General features: G+C 39.2%; 1 protein-coding gene across 1 annotated transcript in view; it reads left to right on the top strand.

Moving 5' to 3' along the window:
- The first annotated feature begins 1,102 nt into the window (after window positions 1-1,102).
- tmtops2b (teleost multiple tissue opsin 2b) overlaps window positions 1,103-12,110 on the top strand; it is a 39,555-nt gene continuing 28,547 nt past the window's right edge. The window contains exon 1 of the mRNA XM_038720823.1: window positions 1,103-1,469. Within this exon, the coding sequence (XP_038576751.1) occupies window positions 1,103-1,469 (367 nt within the window). The remainder of the gene's footprint in view (window positions 1,470-12,110) is intronic.

Raw genomic sequence — 12,110 nt, 5'->3', positions numbered from 1 at the left:
TACATTCATTCAAGCACTACACATTTACTTTTACTCCATTTAGAGGTAGATATTGTACTTTTTACTTCACTATTACATTATTTGACAGCTTTAATTTGTAGTTACTTTACAAATTAAGATTTTTACACACAAATTTTAGCTGAAATGATTAGTTGATTAATCAAAAATCAGTTGGCAACTATTTTGATAATCGTTTCAGTCATTGTTCATTTAAAATTGTTCCAGCTTCACAAATAAGATGATTTGCTCCGTTTCCTTTAATTATTTTAATTATGTTAATTTATTTGTAAAGATTTTGAGGTTTGGACTATTGTTAAGACAAAACAAACATTTAGTAGGAGTCACTTACGACTCTGGGTAAATAACATTTTCAATGCAGGACTTTTACTTGTAGCAGAGCATTTTTACAGCGCTGAATTGGTACTTTTAAGTATCAGATCTGAATACATAAATATATAAAAATTGAATAAAGGGACAATAAAAGAGCTCACACACAGAGCCACACACACACACACACACACACACACACACACACACACACACACACGGGCCTTGTGACGTAAGAGTCGCCTTTAAAAGATGCTGGTTAGCGAAGCTGAGCGCTCTTTACGCGGCTCTGTTCATCCTGGAGGAGTCTTCACTGTGAGCGCGGATTACATTCATCCAAAAGTGGTGATTTGGAGATGACAGACTTTCACAAACATAAAAGAAGAATTAAGAAAAGGGCTGAGTCTTGTGTAAACTGTGATTAATCGTGATAGCGTTACCAAACTATTAAGGCGTCAATAGAAGTTGGTGCGCACAGTGGAATGTTCTGAATACGAAGAAGACACGCGATGCGTTACGGTAACAGGTGGCACATTATGGTTAAAATATATTTTCTAGCCTTTGTGTCAGTGTCAGTTTTCTAGGAATGAGTTGGCGGCTCCATGTAATGTGCGTGTAGAAAATCGCATCAAGCGCGCAGGTCTTATGTGCCAAATGAAACAAAAACAGCATGGAGAAAGACTTGAGAAGGACGCCTCTCATAAACTTTCCTGGTGAGCAAATTGACCAACCCTAACTATCAAAACGGCTCCAGAGTGAGGACAAGCTCCGATGAATGGACAGCAGAATGTTTTCTGGTCAGGTGGGTCTGAATTACAGCTTCAACCTAAGCGATGGCCAGGAGCTAGTGGACACGGCGGCGGGCATGGCGAAGCTCTCCCCGACGGGCTTCGTAGTGCTGTCCGTGGTGCTGGGCTTCATCATGACTTTTGGCTTCCTGAACAACTTCATTGTCCTGCTTCTGTTTTGCAAGTTCAAGAAGCTGCGAACACCAGTGAACATGCTGTTGCTGAACATTAGTGTCAGTGACATGATGGTGTGTTTGTTCGGCACCCCTCTGAGTTTCGCCTCCAGTGTTCGAGGCAAGTGGCTGCTGGGGCGCAGCGGCTGCAGCTGGTACGGCTTTATCAACTCCTGCTTTGGTAAGTTTCCTTTTAATGGAGAGAGTACCAGTATTCAAGCTAATACATTAAAGATTGTTGTTGCTGGTACATTTAAAATGACTGCTGAACTGTCATGGACATACACACACCATATAAACACAAGTGAAATGGATCACTGGGATGAACTAAGTGGGACATTTTACAGTTAAAACTAACTTGTAAACATCTTGTCAGTGCTCTCTGGTGGACAAACATTGTAATGGTGTCACTGTTTTGACAATTCTCCTTTAACAAGCCTCATTAATAATACACATTTAAACCCACATTTAAAACATACAGAAACAGCCTCTGTACCATGACTATTTTTTGTTGTTCTGAGTGATTATTGCAGAGGGAATGAATTTGTCTGATGGTAGTAACTGGAAAGAGTGGTGGAGGGAGTGGGAGGGGTCCTCTGTGATCATGGTGGCTTTCCTGATAACAGAGCGGTTGTACAGTTCAGATAAGGGGGTTTGTAGAGCCGATTATCTTATTGCAGTGAGTTATTATGTGGGAGAGTTTTGGTTTATGTTTGGTGGTAAGGAGGTTGTACCATGATGAAATGTTGAAGGTGAAGGAATATTGTTAAATGACTGAACAGTATTACCTTTGGCATTTCTATACTGCATTTTCTTGTAACTTAAAGGCCAAATATATGTCGATATATCTGCAGTATTATGGGCCTTGCTGATCTAGCTGTCTAGTCTAGCTGAATTTTGTATTCTGACATTTTCCAGCCAAATGCAAAACAAGGGATTGCTGTCAGATTTGTATATTTCTGCATTGCACTGTTTATGACCTCTCACATGCCTCATGAGATGTTTTGCTTTACTGCAACAACATGAAGGTTGTGGGTAAAAATCCTTTACTTCGCATGGATTAACCCCCTTGAGCACGATGTGTCAAACATGGGCGCCGACATCCACATACTTCTATGAAGTCAAGGCTTTTCAGTGGTGTTATAAGTTGTTCAATCTATCCAGGAGGTGGTGTGGTAATAATGGTAACAGAAATTTGATGCATTGACTTCCATGCCTAAATCTTTGGAGGACCAAAACTACCCGAAACTTTACATTTCTTTATGCATTTCGTTAATGGGTGTGTTTCAGTTAGTGGCGTACATGGACACAGAAGCTGACCCTTTTGCATTCAGTAATTTGGAGAAAGTGGCTCATCGCCTGAACATGCCCGAATATCACATAATATGTTGGGCTGCCATCCTCATATGCTGCCTGCGGAAGCCCTGGAAAGTTTTTTGCTCTGTACAGTTTGTCTGTGACATTTTGTGGCTGGTGAAAGAACAAGTCAGATGGCATAGAGGTCTGGGTATGTTGCTGTTATGGTAAGTTACAGGATGTATTTGCCTGTAATAACTGAAAATTATAGCAAGTGGTGCTACATTGAAATATATGATCCGTCAAAACGTAAGCCAATAGCTATGTTGTTATGATTGGTGAACATTTATCTACAGATATCAGAGATTGTTTAAACATTTCTGTCATTGCTTCGTAGTGCACTGCATATTTTACCAACGTTTGTATTTAACGATGTGCTGTACAACATTGGAAGTGTTGGGAAGTGTTTAGCAATATAGCACCCTTTTAGCCCACATACATTTGTACAGGATTGGATTGGGATAATACTTCAGACCAGACCAATTTCCACCTTCACTCCATTCACAACAGATCACATGTAGGGGAGAGTGGGGTGATCTGAGTCTGTGGGGAAGTTGAGCCACTCCTTGTTTATCAGCACCCGTAGACTAAATTGGTCATGTGACCACATATTTTTGAAGAGTTATCCATTTTACTGACCCTGTGATGGAAAGAGGCACATTTAAGGTAAAAGAATTTGCCATTAAAAGTGAATTTGTTATGTTCAAGGAGTCATGATTCTTGTGTTTAAACAATTCTAAACAAGTTTGAACAAATCTCACTCATGTGTTAGTGCTTTAGGAAGTTACAGTTTGGATTTACTGTTAGCATGACATTACCTCTAAACGGCCGGATGACACAAGTTTGTTAAAATTTCAGGGATGGGGTAATTTAAGCCAAAAGATCTGGGCGAAGTTGATCCAGCTATTACTGTGTAAGACTGTAAAAACAAAAAAAACTGCATTGCATTCTTAATTAAAACATAATAATGAATGTCTGTTACATTCAAGCCCTTGCCAAATGACTCGCAATATACTGGAATTTTTAAATCTAGTGTCTGTAGCACAATCCTGATCTGGCAAACTGGTAGTGATGTCACCGTATGCCATCTCTTCCATCCAACGGTGAATTGTTCTCTCATCAACCCCAGAAGGCTTTGCCTTGTGACAGAAACACAAACATGCAAGCAAAAAACTTTCCAGGGCTTCTGCAGGCAGCATATGAGGAGGTCGCCCAGCTCTCCCAGCATTATTTATGAGGTATAGGGACTTGTTCAGGCCATGTGCCACTTCCTTCAAATTACTGAGAACAAAAGGGTTAACTTCTGTATCTGTGTAAGCTGTCAGTCCCGCATCAAGCGCACAGGTCTCTATTTACTTCCACACAAAAAAGTAAATAGTTCTGACTGACTATTATTTTTAGCTAGATTAGTTAAGCGTCTCAATCTAGTGATCTCTCTGGATATAACCATTTGTATTGTGACGTGAACCTGGCCGCTTGTGTGGGAGCAAGGCATGTAAAAGTCAATCTATGACACACTTTTAATAACAGCCCCCTCATTTGCATAATGAAGAAGAAATGCATAAAGAAATGTAAAAATAAATAAATAAATAAGTGGAATTAAAAAAGGCAAAGGGAAAATAATACAGAAATAATACAAAAAAATAATTCATACAATGAAAAAAATTATAAATTATATGAGTTTTAAATTAAATAAATACGGGAAATTGTTGTGAGTTAGGACAGAAGGGACCCAAACGCAACACTCAGGATTAAACAGGTTTTATTAAGGGACAAGGGGCTGAGGCAGTGGAGATGAAGGAGAGGTGGACGTCGGGGAACGGGGGCACGGAGGACCAAGGAGCAGGTGGGGCAGAGGAGGCTGAGGCGAGGGAGACGAGGGAAACAGAGGACCAAGGAGGAGAGGAGGCCCAGGAGAACTGACCGGAGGGATGGGAGAAGGAGTGTGGTGGCAGGCAGACTGGCGAGGAGCGAGAGGGGAGTCGAGAGGATACCGTGGAAGAAGCCTGAGGGGAGAGGGCAAGTTGGCGAGCCCAGCTGATATGACGGTGGATGGAGGTGAGTGAACCTGGGGAAAAGGCAGACAGACAGACAGGTTAATCACAGGGAAACAGAAAACGGGGAAACAGAGATTTTGCAGGATTTTAAGAAGGTTGAGTAACACAGTGGCACCAGGTCAGGAGCAACGACGATCAAGCAGAGATTGTGTGAAGAACCAATGTTGATATACTGGCAGAGATGGAGTTGATTGCTGGCATGTGTGGCGGGCAGAGGAGGTGGCTGATGAGGTGCGGGTGTGGACTGTCAGCTGGGCTCAGGGGCAGAGAGAGAGGGAGAGCACACGCAAGGGGAGAGGTGGAGACACAGAGAGGTAGGCAAAACACAGGGGAAAACAGAATGGTAGGAAAATAAGGAAAAATAAACAGGATACAGAAATAAATTCAAACAGAAATCTCAATTTATGCCACATTTTATAAATTAATTAATTCCTACATTTTATATATTATTATATTATAAATATATTATTATTTTGTTGCATTTAGTAGCATATTAATGTATTTATTAAGTCATTTATTTATTTTGAATTTGGCAGTTTCGGTCCTCCATAGTCTCATAACATTTAACATCTAGAAGTAAATGATAAGAAGAAGCAACTCATTGATTGTCGTAGATGTGTTTCTTTGCTTTCGGTAAGTGTTAATCTTATCTCTGAAGACCAAAAAGGCCAGTGGGTGTTTAGAATGATCTATAGATATAACTCTCTTTTGGGGCAAAGACCACTCTTATGGTAACAGAATAGTCAGGGAATTTTACCCAAGATACATCTGCCAAACTTGAAGGATAAAGCTGGGGATATTCTTTATCTTTCTTATTGTCAATAAATCCCAGAAAAAGTATCTAACTAAAAAGTATCACCTATGAGGGCAAAGACTGATAAGCAGTACCTTAAATAAATATTCATCGCTCCACTTGGAGTCTGAAACATGTTTTCTTCTTGCCCTGTGTTTGGCTCCATCTATCTGTTACAGTTACAGTACAGTTTCCCAGTACTTGCTGATGAAAAACATCCCCATGCTGCCACCACCACCACCGTTTCACTTTACAGTGTTGGGTTTCAATCTCACATAACACCAGTGCTGAAAAGTTCAATTTTGGTCTCATCTGACCAAAGAACCTTCTTCTATGATGTTTGTTGTATCTCCCATATGGCTTGTGGCAAACTCAAAACTGGATATATTATTGCTTTTATCACAGCAACAGCTTTCGTCTAACCAATTTTCCAAGGCCAAGTTGAGGAGTGCATGTTGATTGTTTGTGTTCCAGTTGACAGATTTTCCCCCAGACTGTGGACTTTCCAGCTTGTTACCAATGGCCTCATGGTTGCTTATCTACTTAATGCTCTTCTTGCCCTGTCCTTCAGTTTAGGTTGACAGCCTTCTCTTTTGTTATTGTGCAATATTCTTTCCATTTTCTAATGATGGATTTAATAGTGCTCTGTGAGGTATTCAAACCTTGGGATTTTGAACTTAACCCCGCTTTGTAAATCTCCAGAACACTGAGGCCTTCAGCTTCACCTGTTGGTGGATTTATATTGAGTTTAAATTGCACACAGGTGGAAACTATTTAAAGCTTGAGTGCGGGAGTCTTACATATAAATTAACGTCCGTTACATTCAAGCCTTTGCCAAACGATTCACTTAATGCACATAGGAGTGGCAGAGCCTATGGCTGTAAAAACCTATAAAGTATCCAGAAACAAAAGAAACTCCAGACATTCAGAGGAAGAATTAGTAAATTAGTAAAAAACTTGAGGTCAAACACCTCTGTGTAGCTTTACCTCGTTGGAGAGGGCTGAAAGAAGAGATGGGACTGAGGGCACTCATCTGTAGGCATTAGGGGTGTGCATTAATGAAATTTATGAAATGAATTGTTCTTATGTAATGTATGTTTTTTGTAGCTTTGGCAATATTGTCGTTATACATTCATGCCGATAAAGCTGATTTAAATTGAATTGAATTGTGTGACGAGATTAAATTGTGAAAAGTCTCGTGAGACTTACGCAATTGACATTTTTCACATGCTGTCAAGCCACACATTAATTTTCTCACACAGTGAAATACAAATGTATTACTGATATCAGCTTCCAGCTGCTGCCACACCGGCGTACACCCTGATAGTAATCAACTGCATGGCTTGCGCTGTGAGTCCAGACAGCTGTGAGGATTGGTAACTAACTGGTAGAGTTTTGCAACATAACCATGAACAAACTGTATCAGCCTAAACATCATTTTACCATTGCATTCTAAGAAATACCGTATGTATCTTTTGCATTTTCAAGCTAATTCATACTGGTCAGGTCTAAATATATACATGTTTTGTTTTGCTTCACGTGCTGTGCTTTGTTATGCCTCAATGATAAAAAAAAAAAAAGACTTTTGATTTAGTGGAATTTCCATTTTATTGAAGAAAGGGATAATATATTTCATACTGCAGCAAGTGTTCATTTAGACTTTGTTCCTCTCTGGGCTTCTGTACAAAGCCGAAGTTATGCGTCAACAATGAAAAAAAATGGAATTTTGATTTAGATAAATTTCAATTTTATTGAAGAAAGGGCTAACATATTTCATACTGTGTTTTTGAAAGCAGCAGGTGTTTATTTACACTTTGTTCCCCTCTGGGCTCCCATATTGTGCCGATGTCAGTTTTTGCCTGTACACAAGACTTGACTCAGTACCGAATGCTGCAGATAGAGGTAATCTCATTGAGTGCTGCTGGCCTGTGATTCAGTTACCAGACACCAGAAGCCATATACATGCTTGTTTTACGGATATTGTTCATGCAGGATTTAGCAAAGTAAAATCTGTATGATGATGAGAATATGCTGCACATTGAGGAGACAATTTTTGAGGAGATTTTACAAATACACTACTGTACTTCTCAACATAGCTCACTGAGGAGATATAAATCTTGGCCTGGATTAACGGAATAAGAATATAAAGAATATCCATCTCATAACCTTAGTGTTATGTGACAAAGACTCAAGCAGGTGCAAGCCGAGAGTGACACTTAATTGCTCAGGGCCTGCTTTACAGTTTGTGTTTACATTTGGACATTTCAAACAAAAACATTCACAAGTAGTCCTGCATCGTCTTTCATAATAGCGCTCAATGAAGCATAAACAGTATGTTAAATTTATTGTTGTTATTGTAGTTGTTCTTACTTGTGTTGTTCCCACACACCATCACACTCACATCATATAGTACATCTTTTTCTCCCCAGCAGTGCAGGCTGTGCTAAAAGAACATTACATCATCGGTTTCATATGGCCATTGATGCATGACTGTGCTTTAATGTGTAGGAAGATGGCTGGGTGCTTTGGTTAATCTGCAAACAACCATATTAATGCCTGACTTAGAATATTCATTTCATCACCCTGTTGTCTCTTCTTCAGATGAGATAGCAGATGAGCTGCTTCTAAATGGCACTGCCTGAGCCTAAACTCACACATCATATATAATATAATGATTGATCAGTTTGCCTTGGACAATTTTTTAGGCTCGCAGAGGATGACATTCATATTGCAGAGAGCAGTGAAGACATAGAAAGCTCAGATCAGTGTCACCTCTCATCTTTTCTGTAAATCACTTTTTCTGTCTATTGACCTTTCGCAAACCAGAATGCCAGAAACCAGCATGTGCCGCCTTTAAGACACAGCTCTTTGTACAAGAGAAGAAATGCATTCACCACCAAAAATAACCTGATAACATCCAAAAACTGTGTCAAGTAAAAAAACCTAATAGCCTGGATTAAGACAAGATGAGACACTGTAATATGTAGTTTATGTATGTGCTGCTAAATTGTATTGTAATTATATCATCCATGGCCTCAAGAGAGACAGACAGGCCAAACAGTCATTTTCAGGCTTTAGGGATGGCACAGTCAGTCCACCACTTTGGTCCATACTGAAATATCAGTCAGTTCAAGTTAGTGTGGGCTCATTGCTTAGGGCTTAGACTGCGTTCACATACATATGCATATTTGTTTTGTGTTCAAGCATTTTTGTATTTTTAGGTCCTAATGTCGTGATATTGACATGGAAGTTGACATGAACGCTGTTTATAAGTCAGAAAACTCATAATTACAATAACTCCAATATAACATGAACATTGCATTAGGGTGGACTTCAGAACTGAGCCCAAAGTCTCGCTAGCTGTTCTGTAAGGCTGTAATCAAGAAAATCAAACTGTAATATGGATACAAGTTGAGGTCTAAAGTTTTTTTTATGCTTTTCAGTGGAGGAAAAGTAAAATCTTCCCAGAATCAAGGCCTTTTTTAATATTGCTCAAACATGTAAAAATAATTGGCAAAGCATTTACAGGTCTGCAAGCATCTCTTAAACACCATGCTCACCGTGTTCATTCTTTCATTGCTTGATGGGGATTGTGGACAACAAGTTTTAAAAGTTGTGAAGGACATTTTCGTGAGCTACAGTCAACTTTAGCAATAAAGAAGGTTTCAAATAACTCTGGATGTCATAAGCAGAGATATTAATTGAAACTTGGCCAAGGAGAATGGCAACAGCAATACAAAGTGAGGACACACTGCACACATCCCTTCTTGTCGGTCCGAGGCTTTTTCTTTACTTTTCAATGGAGCCAAAGTAAAAACTGGCCAGAGGATAGTGTCAGAATCAAAGCCTTTGAGAACCTATTAAATAACTCTGGCCATAATCTCCAGTCTCAAGCATCAAAATCAATTGCTTTGTAGACCCATCCATCCGCACTGCTGCTGTTTCCTGTTTCCTGTTTCCTGTTTTGATACTGAATGTAAGCATTCTGTAATTGTTCAGCTGTTTTAAAAAAACAGCAATTGGTTTTTAGAAAGGTCCATCTTTGCAGAAGGGAAATCTAATATGATTTGTCAGGTAAAAGTTCATAACAATGGGATACTACCATGTCTGATTATCTGATATCTGCGTACACACACACACACACACACACAGGTTTATTACCCTTGCAAATTTGAAATTCCTACACAGATCCACAAACCGTCTTGTTAGTGAGCTGTATGTAAAGTACAAATCACCACGAGTTTCCTTTTGATGCTCTGGTTTCCCCCCTCATGATAAAGACATGTAGGTTAGTTGAACTGGCACCTCTAAAATGCCTATGTAGGTGTAAATGCTTTTTGGCTGTGATAGTCTGGTGACCTGCCCAGCAATAAGCCTGTGATTGTCCTTTAGATACTGTAATGTAATTTTCTAAAAAAATCTTTTTTTATCTGCACAAGATATTTGAAGCTCTAAGTAACAGTAAAAAGAAGTTTCAAACATTTTATTTTTTATGCTACAGCTTTGTCTGTCTAGTGTCCGTGAGGCATGTTTTTTCTTCTCAAGAGATAGAAGATTTATTCTCTCCACATTCCTTGAATGCCAGATGGTATTATGGAGTATTTGAAAGGGGGGTTCCTTACCCGTTTTCTTGAGTTATAATGGATAGCTGGCAAGTTGGTAGCATCGTGCCACTAAAGGAGAAAATAAGAAAGACCAAGAGCTCCAGGGAGTTAGCTATAACAGCAGATGGGTCATTGGGTTGGCTTTGAAAAGATCTGGCAGTGCCAAGGTCATGACTATTTCAAGAATCACTGGTCCTACATTTTACATTTACATTTACTTATTTGGCAGACGCTTAAATCCAAAGCGACTTACAAGTAACAAGTCCAACAAGTACTGCAGCTACTCTAAATAATCTATTTGATCATCACTGACTGATTTATGATGCAAAAACACAACAAATCCACCTTAGAATCATGAGACACATAAAATGGGCTGGTGCTAGGACCCTGCGGTGACGTTGCGTGGTTCAGAATCTCCTTCACAATGTAGACTGCATGCACAAGGCAGTAGTCAGTATTCTGAATGAATAATCATTTCTATGCAAATTTTCCAACTCTAAACCATATAAACTTGAATTCTTATTGGAGTTAATTATTTTCAGGTGATATGTATTTGTGTAATGAGGGAGGGTGTGGCGAAATGAATCACACCTTATATCAAGGTGTGCATGATTATTAGGCAGATTCATTACTTCAGGTAAAAAAGAGATTTAACTGACACTGCAAAGTCAAAAATTGTCACACGGATGCAACACTCTTGAAATAACTAAACTTTTGAGGAGAGACCACCGGACAATCAAACCTTTTGTAGTGAATAGTCAGAAAAGGCGCAAATGTATCTGGAGTGACCACAACTACAAGGTGCCAGGTGCTCAGAGACATGGCCAAGGTGAGGAAGGCTAAAACACTGCCACCACTGAATAAAACACAGTTAAAGAAGAAAACACAACTCACAAGTTAAAGATTGAAATTGAGAAAAGAAATACCAGAACACAGATTTAAGAAAGGTTTAACTCTTAATGGACCAGTTGAATGGGCTCGTGGCTGGATCACTGATGTCCATCAGGGGTACTATTATGGGCTGCTATCATTAAGAATGAGATAGTTGGACCTATTTGGTTTGAAGATGGACTGAAATTCCAAACCTCCCAAACCTACTGCCAGTTTCTGGTAGATACTTTCTTACAGGAAGAAGCCTTCAGCATTCAAAAAGGCCCTTTATACAGGACAATGATCCAACACATGCATCCAAGTACCCCACTGCCAGGCTAGCCACAAGGGCCTTAAAGATGCCTGAATAATGGCACCCTTTTCTCACCTGACTTGAATTCTATTGAGAACTTGTGGGCCCTTCCCAAATGTCAGATTTACAGTCAGGGAAGACAATACACCTCTTTGAACAGCATTTGGGAGGCTGTGGTTGCTGCTTCACTAAAAGTTGAGCGTGAACTGGTCAAGAAACTGACAGACTCAATGGATGGAAGGCAGTTATTGAAAAGAAGGGTGGCCATATTGCTAAATATTTTTGAAAGGCCAAAAAGTTTATTTAATTATAATTTTGTGTTGTTACACAAAAATTTGAGAATAAACAAGAAATTTTAATCGAAATTATTTTGTAATTTTGTTGCCCAATAATTCTGCACACTTGTATTTTCTCCTTAGCAGGACAAAACTCATGTTTCCTTAGTTAAACATTCAGGTTTGAGGTTCAATTATATTTTGGATAGACTGAGATCATTGTGTTTGTTCAATGATAAAATTAATCCTGAGGAATACAATTTCCCTAATAATTGTGCGCGCAGCGTGTGTGCACTGTTTAGAAACCAGTAACATGATGTAGAGGGTGTTCTATAACCAGTCAGCCACAAATAAAGAAGGCAGAAACACTGTGTAATGGTAATATGATCTGATGCCCTACAATATATGAATACTAAAAAAAGTACATCACTATCATTACATTGGCCGCATTTGTAAATTAGTTTCTATGGTTCAGAATCTTTATTATCGTCTGACTCATTTTTCTAGCCCATTCAAGCGCTAAATGGATCAGAAAAAAACACTTATACAGTGAA

This window comes from Micropterus salmoides, unplaced genomic scaffold (assembly GCF_014851395.1).
Source record: "Micropterus salmoides isolate LMB-PRFRI ecotype aquatic unplaced genomic scaffold, ASM1485139v1 Ms_hic_scaffold_15, whole genome shotgun sequence".
Classification (NCBI taxonomy): Eukaryota; Metazoa; Chordata; class Actinopteri; order Centrarchiformes; family Centrarchidae; genus Micropterus; species Micropterus salmoides.
Note: the sequence above shows the minus strand (reverse complement) of the source record. Positions and strands in the feature narration are given on the sequence as shown.